The sequence below is a fragment of the Tachysurus fulvidraco genome, chromosome 14, assembly GCF_022655615.1.
Source record: "Tachysurus fulvidraco isolate hzauxx_2018 chromosome 14, HZAU_PFXX_2.0, whole genome shotgun sequence".
Classification (NCBI taxonomy): Eukaryota; Metazoa; Chordata; class Actinopteri; order Siluriformes; family Bagridae; genus Tachysurus; species Tachysurus fulvidraco.
The window spans coordinates 8795911-8818250 of record NC_062531.1 but is presented as its reverse complement, the minus strand read 5'-3'; the positions used below and the strand labels follow the sequence as shown (position 1 = coordinate 8818250).

Below are 22340 nucleotides of genomic sequence, written 5' to 3'. Positions count from 1 at the left end.
GAGACACTAGAGACTTTTTTAAGATAGACAAAAGGGCTTTTATTCCACACTATAAACTGGGACATTTTAAACAAGCTTAAACCCGGCTGCCGACTCCCATCCTCCCATCCCACAAAATGGCCTTAATGAGATTTGTGGCAGTTTCTTTTATACACGTTTCTCTCTGGCTGCTACATCACTAATCACCAACCCAAACTGTACCATCTATGCTTTACACTTCATGTACACTGAACCATCACCTCTAAAGCAGCAGCACACAATTCACACAGTTCATACACACTCCAAATCCCCAGATGCTTACTGACATTATTGCTCAGATAAATAAAACTAATCTACAAAATGAAAACGGAAATAACAAAGAAATTATATTATCCCAGATGCATGTGTACATAACAGTGGGTTTACCAAAAACAAGTTTTCATTTCTTATTTGTTTATTGTAGATATTTGGTACAAAAATTTTTTTGTATGTTCTGCGTTCTTGTGTTCAGCATGCAGAAGTCCCCGAGAAACAAGAAACCCTTCTGTATTGTTTTTCACATGCTTTTAACAAAATGACCTCGTTCTCATTATCGACAATGCAACTGATTAGAAACCCATGCTGTGTGCCCCACACTCTACTATGTAACGCTTTTTCGGTTAGCATATTTGTATTTTTAGACAACCACACATAGTTCAAATAGGAGAAAAGTTGTAAAAATACAAAAAAATGACCAAATAGCATCATTCAGAACAACAAAACCAAATTCCAAAAAAAAGAGGAAATAGCACCGTTATTACAAAGGTCAGAGGGTGTTGGGATCAATCAGATACACAACTTGGAGAAGGATAGTACAAAAGGGATAAAAGGGGAGATGAACTGAAAGTTCTCCTCCTAGGCCTCAGCTCCTCTCCTGCACACTGTGCACACTGGTATAATTTCTGTTGCTGTCCTGTGTTAACGTGCACTGCAGGTGACACACATGTAGTCCTCCTCGGCTGCTACCTTTTCAGAAACGCCTACACAGATCATGTGAAACCACTGGTTACAGCAGTCACACTGCACCCAGAACACCTGCGATACACAAGCACACCATATGCAGATTTTTTCAGCCATTATAAATTTTTGATATATCTACAAAAAGGTTAAACACATACCTCGTCTCCTGCAGGCTGAAGGCAGCTCTCAGCTGGACAGAGGATCATGTCCTCCTCTGAGTCATCCGATTGGGATAGATCGGACGGGTAATTAGGTGACGCAGAGACAGATGCTGCTTTTCTCTTCTCACTTCTCATTCGCTGCTTCTTTCGTTTCGGGATCCCTCGCTCCCTCACGTCAATCTTCAGCCCCATCTCTTCTCTCTCCATCCGCCTCTTTGCTTTCTTTTCTGCTGGGGTCACTAAGTCCTTCTTTTGGGAAGACAAAGACACAAAAAAAGTGTCAGCTCTGATATTGTAGTATTGGGGAATTGCAGAGTTTCTTGTTAACAAACATGCAGCCAGTCCTGATGCATGCTTTTACCTCTTTGTGTGATGAAGTGTGTTCCTGAGTTGAGTAGGATGTGTGTTGTGGGCTGTCGGTTGCCGGGTGTGTATGCCCTGGACTGCACTGGGCCGGAGGGCCTTTTAGTAGTAGCATATACAGCTGCTGAGTCTCAGGCAGTGACACCTGCAGCAGTAATCCTTCTACCATTAGCTCCTCCAGCTCTGTACTCAGACCTAACATACACACACCAAAAAAAAAAAGAGCTAAACTTTGTGCTTCAGTCCTGGCAGAATGCGAGTTTGTGCTCAGTTTTAAATCCACAAATGGCACGAATGACAGCACAGTACAGGGTTAATACAGGTGGGAAATATATTTAAAAAACATTTTATATGTATTATTTGATCATGAGTGTAAACTGCACTAAAACAATACTACAACAGAATGTTGATTACATGGACTACATGCCACTTCTGTTGTCAATTTACAGGACACTTAATGTCATAACCAGAAGCCAGAATTAATGAATTGGGGTACAATGCCCTCTGCAGCACAACATCTGTAAGTGCAGGTCTTTTACAACAAGTAATGTCTAAAAAGTTGTGAAACTTAAACCATGACAGACAAACTGGCCCACTGGTTGAAAGGTTTCTCACTCATATCAGTATAGCTCCCACCATATTATTGTAGCCTTAATATAGGCTGAATAGGAAACAGATGCTCTAAATGTTAACTCACACTGCAGAGGGATGCAACGCTGCTCTATGTAAAAGACAGACTGCTCCTGATTGTACTTGTTCCAGTCCTGACCCTGATGAACAGAAACACATACACAACAGCTTTATTGATGAGAAACACAAACAGACTTCACTTTACTTTGTTCATACATAAGGAATTTTCTTCTTGTATAACAACTGTATAACAACATTTTTTTTTTTTATAAAAGTATTTAATTAATTAATTTATTCTGCGATGTAATGAGAGACAACCCCTCACACCCTGCACCATACCCACCTTTGCACTGCTGTCCCCTGCACATTGCTGTCCCTGGTTCTCCTGAGCGGCCGTTGGAAAATTATATGAGGAAATGACCTCCCGTGCTCGCCTCTGCCAGTCCACTGTGCGTTCAATCATGTAACGCAGAGCATCTCCCTCTGGTAAACGCACACGAATCCTCTGCAGAGATGCCATCAGTGGCACAATCCTGTCTAAAGCCGGTTTCACTGAACGCCGACACAAAGGACACAACCATGGTTCAGACTCACCATGGTCCCCATGTCCACGTACACACACACTGTGGAAGGCATCACGACACAGCTCGCATTGACGCATGGCACCCATGGGAGGCTTCTGACACACACACACTTTGAATGTGCTGCAGTCAGCTGCTGGGAGGAGTTTAGACTCGTTAGCTGCACGAAGAGACGCCAAGGACTCCAGCTCCTTCAAACGGACTTCAGCAAGTGTCGCCATCTGAAAGAGAAATTAATATGCAAAACAGGCTTAGTAACATGAATTTTAAACTGATGTCCTATATGCAAATTATTAGAAAATGACAAATGTCATGAAACGTCTCAATAAGATGTGTGTGTTCTACGGTAATTACTGCTTAAAAAAGGAGAATCTTTGTAGTGCATTATGTTTTAGTTTTGTCACTGATCACGGATACGTGATTTGACCTGCTTTTTATTTTGCTGAATTCTACCCATGTTCAGGGTCAAGAAAACAATTGAAAATTTAATTATTTAAAATTTTAATTTCTGCTCAATTTAAAGTGACGGTCACATATTGTTAACTTACTGCAGAAGCTGAGTCTTTACTCTCTAAAAGAGCTTTCTCTACATCACAGAGATTGTCCAGTCTTCCTGTTCTCTTTTTCCCACACGACAATGCATCTCCCTTTTTCTTCATCTTTCTTTTGAGTGAGCTTCCTGTCTCACACCGTGGACACAACACCTGTAGACATTGGGATAGATAGAGTCTGAAAACAACAGTTGTGCTAGAACATAGGAAAAATCATGTTAATATTGTTATTCAAAAAAAAAATACCACACCAACAATCATCTTCAAAAACATCAACAAATCTGTGAGAGGCAATGAGATTTGTGTACCTCTAACAGGGTGAAAGAGGAGTTTTTGAGGAGAAAGGTTTTGGCTGCAGACTCCTTCCATGCCTGCACCTCAGAGACAAGCCCCTCCAGTCGCTCCAGTGGCTCCAGCTGTACAGAAATCGCCCGGGCCTTCAGCACCAAGTCTGACAGTGTGTCTAACACAGGGACACGCCCTCCCAACTAAAACACACACACACACACACACACACACACACACACACACCCCTCAGTATATAAGCAAGAAAATGGCAAATATTTAAAATAATTTCCTATTTTTAATGCTTTTGTTCATATAAACATTCTCAAAATGGAAAACCCACTTATTAGAAACATTATTTAAGGTACACCATAAGTAAAAGAAAATCTGGCATTGAAGCTTGAAAGAACCTCAATGTGCTTTACCTGCAGAGCCTCAGCCTCCTTCAGCCACTCTGTAGCTCTGTTAACAGAGTCTCGCAGCAACAGACAGTTGGGCATGTATGTAGGTACAGCCTCAATCTCTTTCAAAACCGCAGACAGAGATTCCACACTCTCTGGAGGTCTAAGGGAGATGAAAATTTGATGTATAGCTTGTCTATAGATGTGTAGACATAAACATCTCTGACAGAAACGACTGGGACATTTAGTGAGTTTTTATCCCTGATGTTAGTGAGTTTTTAATCAAATGCAAATAGGGTTGCAAATCCAGCATTTATCACTAAGAAATCCAGTGTGTAATCTGGTTTAAGTGATTCAATGCTGCCCCCACCTGGCTTTGAGCAGTGTGTGTGCTTTCTCCTCCCACTGCTCAGACACTGTGAGCAGCTCCTGCAGACGAGCCATAGCACGCTCTATCGCAGGATCAGAGGTTAACCCCACAGCGCGGTCAATCAGCTGCCGCATAGCATCCAGAGTGAGGCCACGCGCACTGTTGCCTGACTCCTCAGCCAAATGCACTGCTTCTAACCAACGAGCAATCTCTAGATGCTCCCGTAGCCGAGGAACCTCCGACAAATACACGTCAAACTCTGAGCTCTCATCTAGAAGGGCCTGAATCTCCATTACAGAATCTGCACTCACAGTATCAGACAGAACTTTCTCACTGTGTGCCTGGAAATCCTCAATACGGTTCATCAGCTCCTAAGAGAGTGAGAGGAATATGACGGAGAGCACGGAAACAACATTAAAATATAAGAAAAAAATAAAACACTTTCTATAAACCCCTAAATAATATAGATTATATAAAATAAAGAAATACCCATCTGAATGACTCACCTTTCTGTCTCATTAAAGAAAGAGAAAGATTAAGTTTCAAAATTCATATAAAAGAAAAGTAATAACTTTGGGTATCTTTAAATCTTTTATACGTTTGGATCATAATGCTATTACTGTTATCAATTGTTAACTACAATTGTGCTTATGAGAAGCTGCATGTAGTGGCATACATTTGTTTTGTATTATATGCATGTGAACTGAAATTTTCAAGTGTTGAGTTTAAAGTACAGTATGTATAAATGTATAGAAAAACAATCATTCAGTTTGACCAAAACATTTGCCTTCATATATAAATCTCACAATTAATATCTTTTTCACTGAGCTCAATGTGCAGTTGCTAGTTTTACTTATTAGTAATCAAAGACTCTGTATATCATAATATAAATAGCTGCACAGAGGAGGTTTGATTGATTTACTCTTGCTGGCTAAAGCAAATAGATATGGCAAGTGTGTGTTACCTTCAATAATGGTGCTTGCATTAGGCTGCAGGGAAGGCTGTAGAGCTGACGCACAAATGACCTCATTTCCTCTACAGTCAACTGGTTCTGAGTTTTTCCTCCCCCAGCACGATACCTAATGAAACACAAATGCATTGCTGACCACACCAATGTCACCTCTTCACACAATGCAGAATGGGATAGTGCTTGTCTTATTTACCAGCCTGTGTGTGTGTACGTATATATACCTTGTCTGTCTCTTGCCATTGAGAAGCTGCTGTGCCACAGCCGAGCATCTGTCTGCATCCTGAGTGACCACTCTCAGGTGACGTAACAGATCATTATCCGGAAAATTGTTCTTATCTGACTCCTCAAGCAGGGAATGGAACACAGACAGGTCTGAAACAGAGTACAAAGAGTTTTGTGTGAGACAGACATTTTATCTTTTTACATTAACATATGACAACATATGTCATCAATTGACATACTCAGTAGCTCTTTTTTCACTAACAAGATGCTAGTGTCTAATCTGGAATACTTCCAGTTTTGTTGACGGACGGAAGGAATGAGACTGTTTTCCTTTAAATGACCTTACATGAATGTTATTCAAAGTACAATACTAAACTCATCATGTGTTGTTTGGCTCTTCAACAATGGCAGTATGTACAAAAAGAACCAAGACCATGCTAGTGTACAAGCTGAATCCATTTTCTAAAGCAAAACTCACTGCGCTTTTTGTCCAGTTTGGCCTCAAGGACCTCAGTTACATGTGACGCCCACTCGTCATACAACTGAGCCCTTTGCTTCACAGCATTCATCATGGGGAGGAGGTCATCCAGTGTGAAGCGGTACCTGAGGAATAACAAAAAGGCATTAAGAGGCTAATTTATACTAATAGACAACAAATTTCAGAGACTGATTGAAACATCAGAATTTTTTAAGTTCCCCTTTATGTGTGGTTGAATAACATTATTGACTGAAGTATTCACCTGAATGTGTATTTGGAGGCAGGGCAGGAGCAGAGCTGCTCGGCATGGTGTAGACACACCTGCTCACCTGGCTGACATGTACAGGTGAGAGCAGATAAGTAGCAGGTGGTGCGACACTTACAACACTGCCTCTCATCATCCTGTAGCAAATCATATTCAAACAACTCACACTGCACCACTCCCTAGAGAGAGAAGGGGAAAAAAAGGAGAGGCTCATGCTCATGAAAGAGATATTAAAAGACACCACACATTAAGTGAGACTAAAGGTAATCTTTTACCTTTTAGGTTTTAAAATTCTGCACTTTAGAACACACACAAACTCTTAATGGGACGTTTAAAAGTCTGGTACTGAGTAAGCAGGCTGTTAGAGATTGGCCTGTTCGCAACCCAACGCTTCATAGATAGATCTCCATATAGTCAGGTTTGATGCTTTTCTCACCAATTTGCGAATTTTCTCTCGGAGTTCCTTCTCTTCATTGATCATTAGCACTATGTCTTTGTGCACGGCTGATGCCAGAACCACATCCAGTTTCTCAGCTTTGGAAGCCATGTTACATATCATCTCGTCGTGCGAGAACACGCAGTAACGATGCAACAAGCGGTAGTGCTGAACACACTGACGGCCCAAAGGTATCTATAGAAAAAGAAAGCCAACAATTATCCAACCAATTTTAATACTATACTCCAATATCATATAGAAATGTGTGAGACAGGTACAATCTCTCTTACCCAGTCCACAGTGCAGAAGTTCACAGCCTCTGCAAAGTTGAAGCCCTGATTAAAACCACTGTGATAGGCTCTCGGGAATGTGATGACAAACTCTCCTGCACACTGATTGGTCCTGTAAATCTGAGAAAGAAAGTAGAGAATTAATTGAAAAATTCAATCAGTGTGATGTGGAATTATGAGCACTTCAATGATTAAAATAGTGATTCAACATTAGAAAGACGGGACTGTGTGTGTGTGTACACAAGTGTATGACCAAGAGAGAAAGTGAGCTGTCACCTTTGTGTGTTTGTGTGCGTGTGTTTTTTTTTTTTTTTGTTTTTTGTTTTTTTTTGGGGGGGGGGGGGGGGTGTTTGGGTTGGGAGAGAGAGAGAGTGAGACTCACTGGTACTCCATGAGCCATAAGCGTGTTAGGGTTCATGATGGTAACAAGCTGGTGTAAGAGATCTGGCTGAGATTCAAATAGCTCAGGTGCCAGCTTCTTCATCACTTCCTCCAACTGCTCCGCAGCAAATCCTGGAGCACCATACCATGTCTTAGGCTCTCCCCTACACACAAAACCAGCAACTACTTAAAATCACATTCTTATCGTCACTTTCCCCCAAAGACAGATGGAACTAAAATAACCAGAGCATGTGGAGAAATGTCATGTAATCCTTCTCACAAACCTACGGCTTCATCAAATCCTATTGAAGTCACTGATTTTCTGCAGTTTAAAATGGTAAAATGCCTTGTTATATCTGCATTTTTCAGGCCACACCTTAACATTCATTCAAGTCTGAAGGAGAGTAGTTAAAATGGGTGTAAAAGCTGTGAACAAAATGAATCAAGGTAACACTCACATAGTTCTTTTGTCACTGAAAATCGTGAATCGATTCTTAGCATTTCATTCAGCTTCAGTGTTCTACTGAAATTTGTTGGTTTAACAGTAGAATTCATATCATGTGGAAGTCTAAGGTTTAGCAATACCCAACTGACGAAGAAGAACACAAAATACGTTCTGAATATATTAAGTAATCAACGTGCGGTATTATAAAACATAAACCACAGCATACTAAACTCAGCATATCTAGAGATAACTTACCCTCTTGCCCTGCACTACTAAGTGTATATTAAGAAAAAAAAAAAGAAGATTTCCCCTGTTCTTTAGGCCAAAGTCTTACAACGGTCTTGGCCACAAGCCAACAGAACTCACTCTCGACATGTTTTCTACACTATTTTACACTGTGATATGGGTGACTTGATGTTACAAGATTTATGGATTTATACAAGAGTCTGATGGCTATGACAATTTTTCTGGCTGAGTAAATTGCTTAAATATATTCCAGACATACTGAAAGCATGATGAAGTGGTATTTACCAATGCAGGTAGTTAATGGAGTAGCTCCAATGGTCCTCAATATGCCAGCAGAAAGAGGAGAAGCACATTCCCACATACAGCCAGGGCAGGGTCATGCCACATATATCAGCTGTCACATGCGTCAACACAGATGGAGCCATCATTGCCATGTTATTCAGATTCCACCCACAACTCAAGTACTTCTGCAACACAAACACAGAAAAGCTGCTTTGACAAAAGTGTAAAATCAGTTCATAATTTCGCTTATATCCAGATAATTACACATGTAATAACACCCAAAAATGTAAACGAGTGTTTCCTAAATCTTTCATTTTTACTTTAAGCAAAGTGTTACAAGAAGAATATTTATTATTAAGAATTATAAATTATTTGTACTAAATATGAATGATATACATGGATGTTTAAACTAATGTGTGTTGAGCCCATCTACCCAATATTTCAAATTGCTTTCTCATTTGTCCAGCGGTGAGATGAGATTTAGTGCTGTAGGTGTCTTATAGTTCTTCTAAAATATATTTCTCTGAAATTCTATCTATTACTGTGCTAGCGCATTTGTATCAGTGTTTTATTTTACCTCGTCTTGTGGTGCAACCTTGAACTTGCCGCCCCTGATTGGAAAGCCGCTGCCGAACTCCTTGGAAGCGATATCAGCTCCATACTCTACAGTCACATCCTCTGTGATCGTGCCCACTAATCGCCAGAACTCTTTCTCTACCAGCTCAGTGGGTACCATCTATAAATTCATACAGAAATGAATACACAGTCACAGAAACTCAACAACATTAGGTAACAATAAATGCAACAAAACATTTACAGATAACAAGTTACTAATTCCAAGGTCACTGAATATACATCAATTCTAACAGACCACACATGCTGGGCATTTCTGAGCTTACATGGACAGGCATGTTGAAGTAGTCAGATTTGAATGAGTCAGCCATTTCTCCAAACGTTTTGAGGGAGTATTCTCTACGTGCCTGTTCGAACCCAAATGCCTGCTGAGGTTTACAGCATTCCTGTACAGAAACATACTGCAACCAGTGAGTAAAAAAATGTATTAAAAATGATCCTTATGCACAGTAAAAGATTTGTGTGCAGGGTATGTGGTTCTGTATTTCTGTTTGAGCTTGCTTTTAACACACACACAGTCCACTTCAATAGGAACACCATTATATATCATTTATGCAGTCATTAGCCAATCACGTGATCGCAGCAAAATGCAAAAAAACACAAAATCAAATACAGCATAAGTTCATAAATGAGCAGATGTAAAGGTGTCCCTATTAAAGTGGATAGTGATTTTTTGTTTGTTCTGTATGTATATAAATATATAAAAAGTATAACACAATCACTTAAAATATGAATTAAAAAGCTACAAATAACCCCAGTAGCAATTTTACCACAGAACAATTGTTAGCATTTTTTTTTTCTTTATCTATCTGAATTTGACACTTTTGTCTATTCATTAAGAAAAATTATTCGCTATTGATCTATACAGTAATTATTTATCTATATAGTAACAATGTATCATAATAAAGCAAAGTTCTATAATAAAGCTATAAATATATTGCAGGCCATATGTACTTAAACACTTTCAACTGATCTCTTTATTGTTACAGTGATCATGATATTAATGTGAGACAAGGATATATCTAGGTATAGTGAGTGAAATATTAGCCTCTGCTTCCCACACCTGCGCCAGACACTTGGGGCACCTCCAGTCACCCTTAGGGACATCATGAAGGGGCGGGATCAAACAGAATGTGTGGTAGCTGTCATCACAGCCATCACATAGCAACAGCCTATCCTCATCACTCCCACTCCCACATACCAAACACACATACTGGTCCACCTACAAAACAAGGGGGAAAAGAAGGAGGAGGTGATGAAATACAGGGTATCAATGCGGTAAAACTTTAATACAAAGAAAATATACCAAGTAAATGATAAAAGAAAAAATTCAAATCAAACAGGGGCAGTTAGAAAAGACTCACTACACTGACAGGTGGTTGTGGAGCGATTTTCTTATAGCGCGATTTAGTTTTCTCCGGCTCAGCTTGCAGTTCTCTCTCCACAGGCTCCTGTTTAATTTGAATGGGTATTTCCTTCACTGTTGACACAACACAAAAGAGCTTATTCAGATAAGCATGTCTTTAAAATCAGCTCTTGCATGATGTCACTAATTTTGTTCACTTTTTGGCACTTCTCGACACTCACAATAAATAGGAAGATTTGTCAGATTTTGGAAAAAAGAACACCAGAAAAGTCCCAAGTAGCATTTATGTCAGATAATGAAACAGAGGCTGGAGTGGATGATGGGGATAATCAAAGTAAAAACCAATTTATCCCTGCTGTATTTTAAACTTTAAGAAGAAAATGTTAAAAAAAAAAAGAGAAAAAAAGGACCATTTTAATATATTTATCATGATCAGTCTATCATGTCCCCTACTTGACTGTACTATATAAATGATAATTATATTGACAAGGAGGAAGATTATGATGATGACAATAAGCTTGTATAACATGCAGAAACAGCAGCTCACCTGGTTCAGGTTTTACCACAAAAGAGCCCATGCGTCTCCTGAGATTGGGCCTGTTCTCACTCGCATCTCCTCCTGCACACCCCTCTGACTTCCCACAGTCAGACTAGAAAGGGAGCAAGACACAAAAGATGATTTGTTGATTTAATTTGTAATAGCAAGTAATTATAGCTCAACAACAGTGTTGAGAATGTGGTTAATGTGTCCTGAGGTAAGCTTTGTGCATGCATGTGTATTAATCACTTGATCTACCTCTGCTTTCATCCGCTTGGCTCTCCTGGCAGGTGCGCATGTATCACCGGGTTGCACCTGCACTTTTTGCCTCTGTACCAGATCGTGAGGTTTATATTCTTTATCATCACCACTTTCCGGGAGGGAGGGCTTCTGAAAAAACTGCGGAAGAAATAATAAAAGTTATTTCCTTTTCCACTTCCAGCACCTGCAAAGGTTTGTAGACAGTCCTATAAATTTCACTTGAACAAATATGTCTTGGCTGCACTATAGTACATTTGAAGGACATCTCGTTGTACAGAACCATTTCAGAAATTAAACATCATGCACAATATTACAATTTGGAAATTCAATACACTGATGTCTAAAGTACAGGCACAGAAGAACCAATGAAATAGATTCGTAATTAGTCCCACTCCCATAGAGGACATTAACTGGTAAAAACAGCTGATCTAAAAACACTCCTGGGTATCTGCATCATGACTCATCCTCACAGTCAAAAAGAGGATTAGCACATATTTCAGGAATAGTATCAGCAGAGATAAGACAAGAACATGCATTAAGAGATGACTGAAAGAAAACAGATCTTATTATTGTTTTAACATTTTGTTAGAATATTTAGAAGCATGTTTATTCATCTTCATTAACCAAGTATCATGGTTGCAGCAGATCCGGAGTCTATCCCAGGAACACCTGCAAGTTGGAAATATGAAAAAGGGCATCGCAAACGCAAACATGCACGCACACACACACGTCATTCACATCAACATAAATTTTGAGCAGTCAATCTGCACCCTGCCATGTTTCAGATGGTAGTAGGAAACCCAGAGAACCCAGAAGAAAGCCACATGAACAGAAGAGAACATTAGAAACTCTACATAGGCACAAACCAGGAAGCCTGGACATACAAGATGGCAGCGCTACCCAATTTGCGATAGGCACAAGGAGCATTTCCCTTTTTATTTTAAATTTTCCCCATTTTATTGGAAAATTCCACATATAAAAAAAGGAATGGCTTCCTCTAAATAATGATTCATACCAATCATCCACCAAGCCCAGAGTGACTATAAGTCTAGATAAAAAAAAAATCATGGTCTCTAAACTGTATTAATGGCAAGTGGTCACATACTAACATACAGATTCAAGGCTTATTTAACCTTTTAAATGAGCAGGAACTATCAACTGGTCCAATCTTAACTTCCTCTCTTGTGTAACTACATATTAAATATATCGCACACACATAAATTAATTAATAACATAGGACTTTAATGAATTAAATGGTGATGACAACTTTTAAACATGGCAGCACAGGACTAAACTTTCTTTTAAAGCTTCTAGCTTTGTATCTATCCCTCCTCTTTATCTAACCCATGCAAATTAGTGTAAATCCAAATGAGCTCGGTAGGAGTTTCTCCAGCTATTATCAGATTATCAGTTGGAATACACAGAAGAGAGGAAACTGGGGGTGGGTAGGGTGCTTCTGCAGTGCTTAACCCAGAGGGATCTTTTTCACAAAGAAGGGGGTAAGAGAAAGGGGTAACAGCTGTTACCTTTAAAAGCATATTCCCTACTGTAAGCTACAAAGCTCGAAGGGAAATGAAAGCAAGCTAGAAACGAGAAGGGTGTGGTAAATGATGAGGTGGTGAAGTTGAATGGGACTTTCATGTCCTATCATACATTTTTCTTCATTTTCCCTGGTTTGGTTAATATAAATATTCCATCTGTACTTGGATATACACCAAACTGCACAAAAATCAGCCAACTCAGTTTGTCTAAGTGGACACAGTGACAACACGGTTTTATGAAGGTCTTCACCAAAATAACGAAAAAGCAACTATGAATTGTCATGCTTAATATACGTATTAAAAATGAACCAGACTGTGAAAGATCCTGTACTAGAACAAATTCCTCGTATGTGAAAACATACTTGGCAATAAAGATCTTTCTGATTCTAATTCTGAAAACAATACTGAAAGCTATTGTTTCTGAATACAGAAAAACAGAATTAAAATTAAATAGTTATTACCTAGAGCACACAGATCAACACACATTTGGTTTTCTTTTATATGTTTAAAATCCCTTTTAAGGATTGAATAATATTACTGGAAACCAAATGAATGCATGTAGAATGTCAAATTGTACGCAAATTATCGGTTTTAACATTTTATCAAGTCCTACACATATAGACCTACTAAAGCATATTATAAATTTGAAGTCAACAACTATATTATTCTATATTGTTTTTTCTAAATGGCAATGCAATTGTTTGAACTGCTAATGAAAACCAACCATGAAAAATAAGAAGCTGTGACAGCTTCACACCCTGCCAAATTGCAATCAAAGCACACTCACATGCTAATACTTTATTGCATTTGTGAAGCAGTGGAATGTGAAACCAACCAGACCAAAAGAAGAAAAAAAAATACATTGTGACAAAAAAAATCTATTGTTTCAGACTCTAGCAAACAAACATGAGGAAAAACTAAGAGTGAAAGGCTTCAACTAACAATGCTCAATGTTCTGCTTCTCCATCCATCACTTCTACTGAAGTGTGGCATTTGGCATCACAGTGTGGGGGGGTTTGTGGAGGGACATAAAGTGACGTGACATACGGCTAAGTACGGTGACCCATACTTAGAATTTGTTCTCTGTATTTGACCCATCCAAAGTGCACACACACAGCAGTGAACACACACACCGTGAACACACACCCGGAGCAGTGGGCAGCCATTTATGAAAAGTGGGGCATCGACTTTGAGTGGTCAAGACAGACCAATTACATAAATACCAGCCCACCTCCATAATAAACCAAAGCAATGTTGGGATTTGGGAGGGGAAAGGAAGGAATAAGGACCATGAAGAAAAAAAAACACAAAAGACCAAAGCATGCAAACAAAACAAAAGAGAAACAGACATTAAGATCTGTTAAGGATACGATTAAGTGTTTACTAGTGGTTTATGAATATTAAGAACTGATGCAACTGGTTTTTACCTTCCAGCTTATAATGCGAGATTTAAAAAATCTTTATTTATTTATTTTTTTCAACTCCCTCAATTAGATATTTCACAGAAGTAAAACAAACATATTTTTAGTACATCGCATTAAATGAACCTGTGTTAGAATTTCTTGGGCTCAAATCAAAAAATTAGACATACCTTCTCCTGCTCAGGAGCAGCCCCGAAACTCATCAGTTTGGCTGCTACCTCTGGGGCCTGGGCGAGAGAATGTGCCAAGAGTTATACAAGAATTTAGGTGACCTCAGTCTCCCAGAGGTCACAACCATCCAATTAGATGTCTCTCATTTTGGAGACAACAAATATTTTGGGGGTGTTTTGGAGCAGAATCTTTTACATCATAATTATAATTCCAGAACAATATGTTGCACCAGATACTCCAATTGTATATTTTTGTCTGCACTGGAACATAGCACAACGCACAATTACAGCAGATAAAGATCTCCAGGATGAGTTTGACACAAAATATTCTTAATAAGATAAAACAGTAAGATGCAGCACAGCACAAGAGGCAATGTTTATACATGAGATAACCTTTCTGTCAAAAAAAAACACTCTAACGTGTTCAAAACTCACACATTTTAAGGAACAAACCTTCCACCTCGCTAAAGCTACGATTCATTCTGAATACCTAAAATATAAAGCTAGTCATAAGTAGCATATCACCAAGTTTTTCCCCTAAAACTCTGGTCTGGATCTGCAGCATAAGGTTCCTGATGTGTTTCATTTAGGGTTGCCACCTTCAATACAGAAAAATAAAGGACGCCTGCCGCAGCGGGGGCCACACCCCTTGGGGCCACGATGACCACAGTCCTGATGGTGTGCCAGTGATGGTAGATCATAACTTAAAACATGTATTCATAAAAATATTAAGATTGATACCAATGGACATTATAATAAAATATCTGCTATTGAAATCAGTGTGAACAGATGCACTCAGTTTCTCACTATCACAACTTAAACGGTCATATTGAATACACAGCTATGACAATAATAAATATACACCAACAAAGTGTGACTGAGAACACAAAAAATAAGCTTTTGGAGGAACTTGTGAGATGTGAACCATATTTTATTAATTTATTATTAAATTAACAGATCCATAACTTAGTAATTATAACTTGCAAACTTGCAAAAGATCTTCCATGAACATAATAACATCAGTGGATGTATATCGGTGTATCAGATGCCATCGTTTCATATGGATTTTCTGTCACTCTGTCTCTGTCAAAAGAACCGGTGAGGCGGCGTCCCGCCCTCCTCTGACTCTGATTGGTCGTGATTCACGGCCCGTAACCCTAAATCAAACCAATCCAACCAACGATGGCAACGAGTATTACCCAATCAGGGGCAGAATAGGACATGTCTCCACACCTATGTAAAATACGGGACAAATCGCGTCCCATATTGATTTGATACGGGACGCACCATTTTGCCTGTAAATACGGGACGATTCCGTATTTCACGGGACGGGTGGCAACCCTAGATTCATTTGTAGTTGATTGGTTACCACAGTCAAACCCACAGCCAGCCGAGGCATAAATAATAAACTGAAATTGTGTTTAAAATAAAGAAACTGAATTTTCAATTTTGGAGTTCCTGGCTGACCCAAAACCATACCAATGCAATGATCTTGTGATGCATAAAACCTGAAAATGCACCACAGCAGATCCTTAGAATATTAAGGCTTGATATGATGGTCAAATACTTGCATGTAAAGTCAATTCTATCCTCTGCCCTTTAACAGTTCAGCTCTATGTTTAAACTGATTTCTACCTAAGCTGTAAGTCATATGGATGCATATAAATATATGATGCAATCCAATTAAAAACATCTGCTATCCATTCACCCAAGCAACTGATTTCCATCTTTCTGAAGTCCTGTATAATCTACCTCTGGCAAACTTCGCACAAAAGCAGCAGCCTTTTTAACACAAAGGTTGTGAGAACTGTTCTGATTTGTTGTGGCCATGTTTGGTTAAAACGTTGAAAACATTTCTCATAACAAAGCTGAGCTAATGGAAAATAGACCAGAGAATGTTGTATGCCATGTATGATATAGCTTGTAAAATAAGTGAGAAACATAGATGTCCGGCCTCCCTAATTACCCTACATTTTGGTTTACTGGATCTGTAAAGAATTCAGTTCCTCGTCATGTTACATGGTTAGAAGTCCAGGATAATAAGGAATGTACACACCAGCAGGTTGGCCCCAGACTGGAAGAGGTTGTAGGGGTAGAGGACTCTTTCGTAGTGAGCACGGAGATGTGAGCCAACTGCTTTGCCAGGCACAAAGCCCATTGTCATGGCTATCTTTGTCCATTTGCGATCCTTACATACGGCATCAAAACCTCCCTCATCTGAAACCAGCTAAGCAGTGACAGAAAAAAAAAGACAGATATCAAGAGTGTAAGACAGTTGAATGCAAACTTTTATTTTAATCATACTACTGACTAGGATAATAGACAGTGTTTCAAAAGCACATGACCCGATGCAGTACTTGGTTTAAGAACATTCGTCTCTTAGCTGTGGGTTTAATGGCCTTACCTTGTTTAGGTGGTATAGATCTAGTATCTTTCGCTCTACATGTGGAATTTTAAGAGTACATCCCTGAAGCTCCCAGAACTTAGCAATCTGATCCAGAAAATTTAGTTTGACCCTCGTCTGTGCCTGGGAGAGAGAAAAGAGTGGGGGAGCAACAGAAAAGTGTGAGGGCATGATTTAAAAACAAAAAAGGAGGGGGGTGCAAACAAAGACAGAACAAAAATTATCTAGAAAATAAATGTAGAATGATAATGATTAACGAATTTCTTTTTGCTGAACTGTGCTTCCTTTGAAATGGAAAAGCAGGTGAAGTTTGAAAAGAACCCAGTTCTGCTGACTGGGGCTCTCTAATTGATAGTATAATGCCTAACGCCACCCTGTGATTCCTTGAAACAACTTTAATGAAAAGATAAAACCATCCAAACATCCACCCCCAACCCTCCACCCCATACACCCCCACTCCCATACCCCAGCAACATAACACCCAAATTCTGGGTGTGAACTAACCTCTAACTCATTGAGACGCTGGATCCGAGGAGTGAAATGAAGTCTGTCGACGTCACATGCAAATGGAGGCTGCCAGTCCTGAGCACAGACAAACAGAAACATAAGTGAATTTAACTAAACAAACACAAGTCAAATGTAACAACTTTTGTCCTTACCAAAAGCATTTTGACATCTCGACAAGGAAACGTATAAGTGTGAGAAACATTCAAGTTGCTGAGTTTTCACACTTCTCAATACCAGACACTCCAAAATAGCCATACTGAATTTTCTTCCACTGCAGAATCATTACAATACACACACATTTAATATGGAATCACCACTCTATATACAATTCATTTACAGAGGATACTAATTTTGATACTCAGAGCTTATCTCTTCTGTGTGATAGTAACATGAGCTTTATATTTTTATATAATTATTTCACATTTTAACAAATAACCAATTCTCTTCTTGAAGTGAACATTACAACAGGGAATATTCAGCAAATTACAAACTCGGCAGCATACACACAAGTCCCAATTAAATGAAGGTTGCTATTAATTTAATCTTTCAAACAGACCTCAGTGTTAAGAATGGATTAACCGATGTCAGTACTCCTGCTAATGCATTCTCTTTCATTGCACCTTTGTTAATTTACAATAAAATTAATATGTTTCATAAAGATTTGGAGGTGGAGTCCATTCTGCAAAGCATCAGTTCAGGTTCTCTTTCTCATTTGGTTTGAACGTGGCAATGAGGCCTAACATTCCTGCATTAGTCTGCATGTGAAAAGCCATATTGATATGCAGCATATGGGGAGGGTTCAGTAGTGAGCACAAAAAAACAAATGGCCCTTTAGGGTTGCAAACTGCAATAAATGAAAGCAGGAGACTGATAAGGAAATGATGTTAAATGTATCCAACTAATGTGATATGCAAAAATTATTAATGTGTGTGATTATGAGCAAGCATACTAAGAATGCAGCTATGTGAAAGCACCAACTGATCTTTTTTCTTGTTATTAGATGATGTTCCAAAAATATAAACTGGAATAACTGGAAAAGAACAGCATGAACTTGTTTCGTTTTCAACCACTTAAGTGACAGCATTCACTTCCTATGAAATATTTCTGTTTATCACTAACCACACCTACATACACATGATTTGCTATAAATAAACAACATGCAACATTAATGCAGATGAATGGTTCGGTCACAAACTGAAGTGAATCAGAGGGAGTTCGGTTACAGCACGCAACACCTTTTTTGTACGTGTTTTCCTAAAGACTACATTTCTTACCCTCTAAAACCGTGTACTCTGAGACACAACATACAATTCTACATTTCCGCTTTTGTAACCACGTAGGTGAACGATTTGCAAAACCACTTCCTCTGCTAGAGCATAAACTAGATCATCTGCTGTTAAACAGTGCAGAGAGGTCGTGGGGAAATCTTACAATGCTAAGAATGAGCCTTATACGCCTACAGTTTCTGAACTAAATGAGTCCACTGTAGCCTTATCTCCACCTCAAAAAGTCATTTCATCGCATGGATTCTTCTGTAAAATTACAGAAGACATCTTTACCCTGCCTTTCCCCCCATCAGGTCAACCCACATCCCCATTTGGCCCTAGTTATTTTCCAAAAAACCAAGCCAAACAGCAACCATCCCAAGCTTAACACCGCCTATAGACACACACACACACACACACACACACACACACACACACACACACACACACACACACTATAAAATGTACAATAATGAAGCCTATTTTCAGCATGTTGATGACATACCATAGTAAGCTCATTACAATGGCATTTGTGCATGACTTTAATCTTTCACTGTTTAATAATTAGCAAATTGACAATTTCTCTGATTGTAAATCATTTTAAATTAAAACCATATTAAATTACTATGTAGATTAAAGGTCCCTTTTATTTTACAGTCAGAATAAGTGTCTATGTAATGTTATAAAGACAATGACAATGGTACTGGACAGTGATTCATATGGGTGTTGTCACATACATATGGCTGGTAAACATTAGCTATTATTTCATTGTGGGTAGATAATTACAATAAAAAAATATGAACATGTTTTAGAGATACTGATACAACATAGCTCTTATTGTTCTAATGTTACTTTCATAAGCTAACATAACGTGAGAACAATGTATCTGTCTACTATATACAAATGATGTAAATAAAGAAACAAATGTGCTCAATGAATAAGACTTCCTATTAAAACCAGCAGTAAACTTGAGTACTCGCCCCAATACACTTTTATCCAGACAAAGGTGGTGAATAACAAGTATGGTGAAAAAAACACTAAACTAGCCTTATTTTTACCCGTATTTGGTTCACTACAGTTGTGGTACAGACCCACAAAATGGCCAGATGGTAGTATACACACACACACACACTCCACAAAGGCAACATGGAGGACGGCTGAAGTGAACATGGCCTGCACGGTAACCATAAATTCACCTAAAACAAACAGCACACTATGGCTTCATGTCGTGGGACTATTTCACTGAGGATTCACAATGATTATCACATTTAAATCAAACGTGTATATTAGATGCCAGAGTCGACTGTACGCCATTCTGTGTTATCTGTTTACGTGTCTTCTTTATATATATATATATATATATATATATATATATATATATATATATATATATATATATATATATATATATATTACACACACACAAATACACGTGTATAATAAATATATAAACCGTGTAATAACGAGCGATGGAAAATCGGTAGACTTCCCCCCTCAGTGGAAGGCTGAATGAGGGGAAAACAGAATACAAACACGTATACGACCCTGTATTGTTGTATAATTCTTTTTTTTTGTTCAGTTGCCCAAAATGCGCCGTGTGCTTTCACGTAAAAATGTAACATTAATAAAACCTAATGCAAATGATCACATTTTGTCCCCTCACTTTCTTGAGGCGTGAGACACGTCACGTAGCTCCCATATTGTGTAATCCGATCTACGAGTATTATTTTATACACACGCGCGCGCGCGCACGCGACCAAAAACCTTTACATTAACTATAATTTGAATGCTTCCTTTATTGAAAAATCCTATTAAATACCTGAAATGGCGAAGAAATGAGTGTTTGTGATCACTCTTGCAGCTCTCTAAACCAATCATCCCCATTTATTTTAAAGAACTTTTAGAGAACACGGTATGAACACAAGCACACCGATACTCGGTTGATGTGGTTCATGCACTGCCATTTTATATCGTATCCAGTTCTACTGTTGAGTATTTAAACGATCTCCTTGGAGCTAAAGTCCAAAAACAGCATAATCAAAATGTTTTTATTCATCTTTAAGTTTAAGTGTAAGCACTGTTTATAAATGACTTACAAAAGTATCATCCTTGAGGCCAAATTCAATGTCACAGTGATGCGGTAATGCAGCTCGCCATGTGGCCCTTTTCAATACAGGAGTGTGTGTGTGTGTGTGTGTGTGTGCGCGCGCGCGCGCGCACTTACATGTAAACAGACTATACAATAAATTAGCAACGGGAGAAAAACGAATCAAAAGTGTCATCATAATGTTCAGCTGAATACTTCATAAGAAACAACATGTTTCCTTGACGGAATAAACATAAATAATATAACCAGCTGGATTTACAGTAGGTTAGGTTACTGGACTCCTTTGCATCTTCGGCTATCCTGGTAATCCTCAAACCGAAGACTAGTCATACTTACTTTTAGCTATCAAAATGTAAAATAATCAAAATCCTGAAACACTGAAACATTTGGACAACTTCGTAGCGAATCAGTCATCCAAGTTCTTTCCCCCGTTTTCTGCAGCATTCATTTCGGTGTCTGTTTCAATCTACTATCTTGGTCCCAATCGACAGGCGAACAATATAAAGCAACAGATATTGCCATCACCTGCCGTTTCACAAGTGATTATTGGTAAACAAACGACGAAACTGAATCTACAGAGAAACTGCTGTGCCTGAAAGTTTCATTACATTATCTAACGTCAGCTTTATGAAGACTGCTAGCATAGCCAGAGTAGTTATTTTCACTAAACCCATAAGTAGCAAGCAAACAATCTAGCTAGCCAGTCACAGCATCTTACATTCATCCCAGCTATTCTCACTTGTAACTTAGATACATTTTAAATTTACTACTTTACTACATTAATAAGTTCCTGCTATATCAGTTTAGTTATGGATGTGTTTGTGTTGAATGAATATTCGTAACTAGCCGAGACAACCAGATCCGTATAGATCAAGCACACAAAGCAATACAGCTGGTTTAGCTAGTGCTGTCACGGCGCCGCCATGTTGAAAATCTTCCCTTTAAATTGAGCACCCAATCTTACTAACTACTACCGGAGCCGATGATTAAATATCGAAACCGCGGTTATGGAGCAGCCGTAGCTCGGTTCATCAAGCTCTCGACACTCACCGGCGGCGGGCGGATTTTACAGATTCCTGTTTTCTCCGCGATCGGCCGAATTTTATTGATAAACGCGAATGGGTCGGCGAATTCCTCCCAGCTGGGCTCGAAGACCGGGCACTCCGGTGGCGGCTTAAACTCGTCCGGCCGAGGCTGGCTCATGGTCCAGATCCAGAGAGACGGGGGTCACTCGGTCGGGACAGACAGGTGTTAGGATCGGACACTGCGATCGGTGTTGCTCTGATACTCCTTTGCCTGATTCCTACTTACACGAACAATCAGTATCAACACAGGATGGCTGGCTCAGTCAAACACACTGAGAAGATTGCACTTAGGCAGTTACCACATCCGCCTAAAAAAATAGATACCAAGCAACCAAACAAGTTACACAAATTATCCCACAAACCTTTACCGAAATACTGTGTTTTAATCAGACATTTTACATATACGTAATTTGATTTCCATTTTCAAGAAAGATTAAGGATTTCATTCACACATTAGATGTTATCTGACATCATCCATAATTGTGCTAGCTAACATATTTCAAATCAGTTTAACTTGCAATGTAAATAAGTGAAGTCAAATAAAAAAAAAATCTGCTTGTACTTGTTATTGTTTTTTAAAGCAGGCAAACTGTGATCCACATTAAGTTAAGAAATATAGAAATAAGTGAAAATATATGTGTGTGTCTGTCGTTATTGTCCCCAAAGTGCTTGGTTTAAAAACATATCAAACAGCAGCTAGATATGAA

General features: G+C 38.8%; 1 protein-coding gene across 13 annotated transcripts; it reads right to left on the bottom strand.

Moving 5' to 3' along the window:
* Positions 1-14: 14 nt before the first annotated feature.
* On the bottom strand, positions 15-21922 carry kdm5bb (lysine (K)-specific demethylase 5Bb). Of its 13 annotated transcripts, none has more exons than XM_047822915.1 (28): positions 21599-21922; positions 17174-17251; positions 16670-16792; positions 16322-16492; positions 14266-14322; positions 11131-11271; positions 10882-10984; positions 10333-10448; positions 10032-10190; positions 9235-9369; positions 8913-9071; positions 8339-8520; positions 7364-7526; positions 6982-7101; positions 6692-6886; positions 6253-6434; positions 5991-6115; positions 5512-5662; positions 5285-5399; positions 4321-4691; positions 3975-4113; positions 3573-3752; positions 3262-3417; positions 2476-2934; positions 2200-2272; positions 1501-1697; positions 1137-1388; positions 15-1053 (listed from the first exon to the last, which is right to left on the bottom strand). In XM_047822915.1, the coding sequence occupies exons 1-28, from the start codon at positions 21749-21751 to the stop codon at positions 937-939; spliced, it is 4572 nt and encodes a 1523-aa protein (XP_047678871.1). In that variant the 5' UTR covers positions 21752-21922; the 3' UTR covers positions 15-936. The 13 variants fall into 13 exon arrangements, with proteins under 13 accessions (XP_047678871.1, XP_047678872.1, XP_047678878.1 ...); XM_047822916.1 differs by having other exon boundaries at positions 9235-9354; positions 21599-21921; XM_047822922.1 differs by lacking the exon at positions 21599-21922 and adding an exon at positions 20885-20998.
* Positions 21923-22340: the final 418 nt, after the last annotated feature.

Coding starts and splice junctions, on each gene's coding strand:
- kdm5bb (XM_047822911.1), bottom strand. CDS start 20,726: ATGATGACACTTTTGATTCGTTTTTCTCCCGTTGCTAATTTATTGTAT. Junction 8,521..8,912: donor AGGTTGCACCACAAGACGAG/GTAAAATAAAAC, acceptor TTTGTGTTGCAG/AAGTACTTGAGTTGTGGGTG. Junction 1,389..1,500: donor ACACTTCATCACACAAAGAG/GTAAAAGCATGC, acceptor TCTTCCCAAAAG/AAGGACTTAGTGACCCCAGC.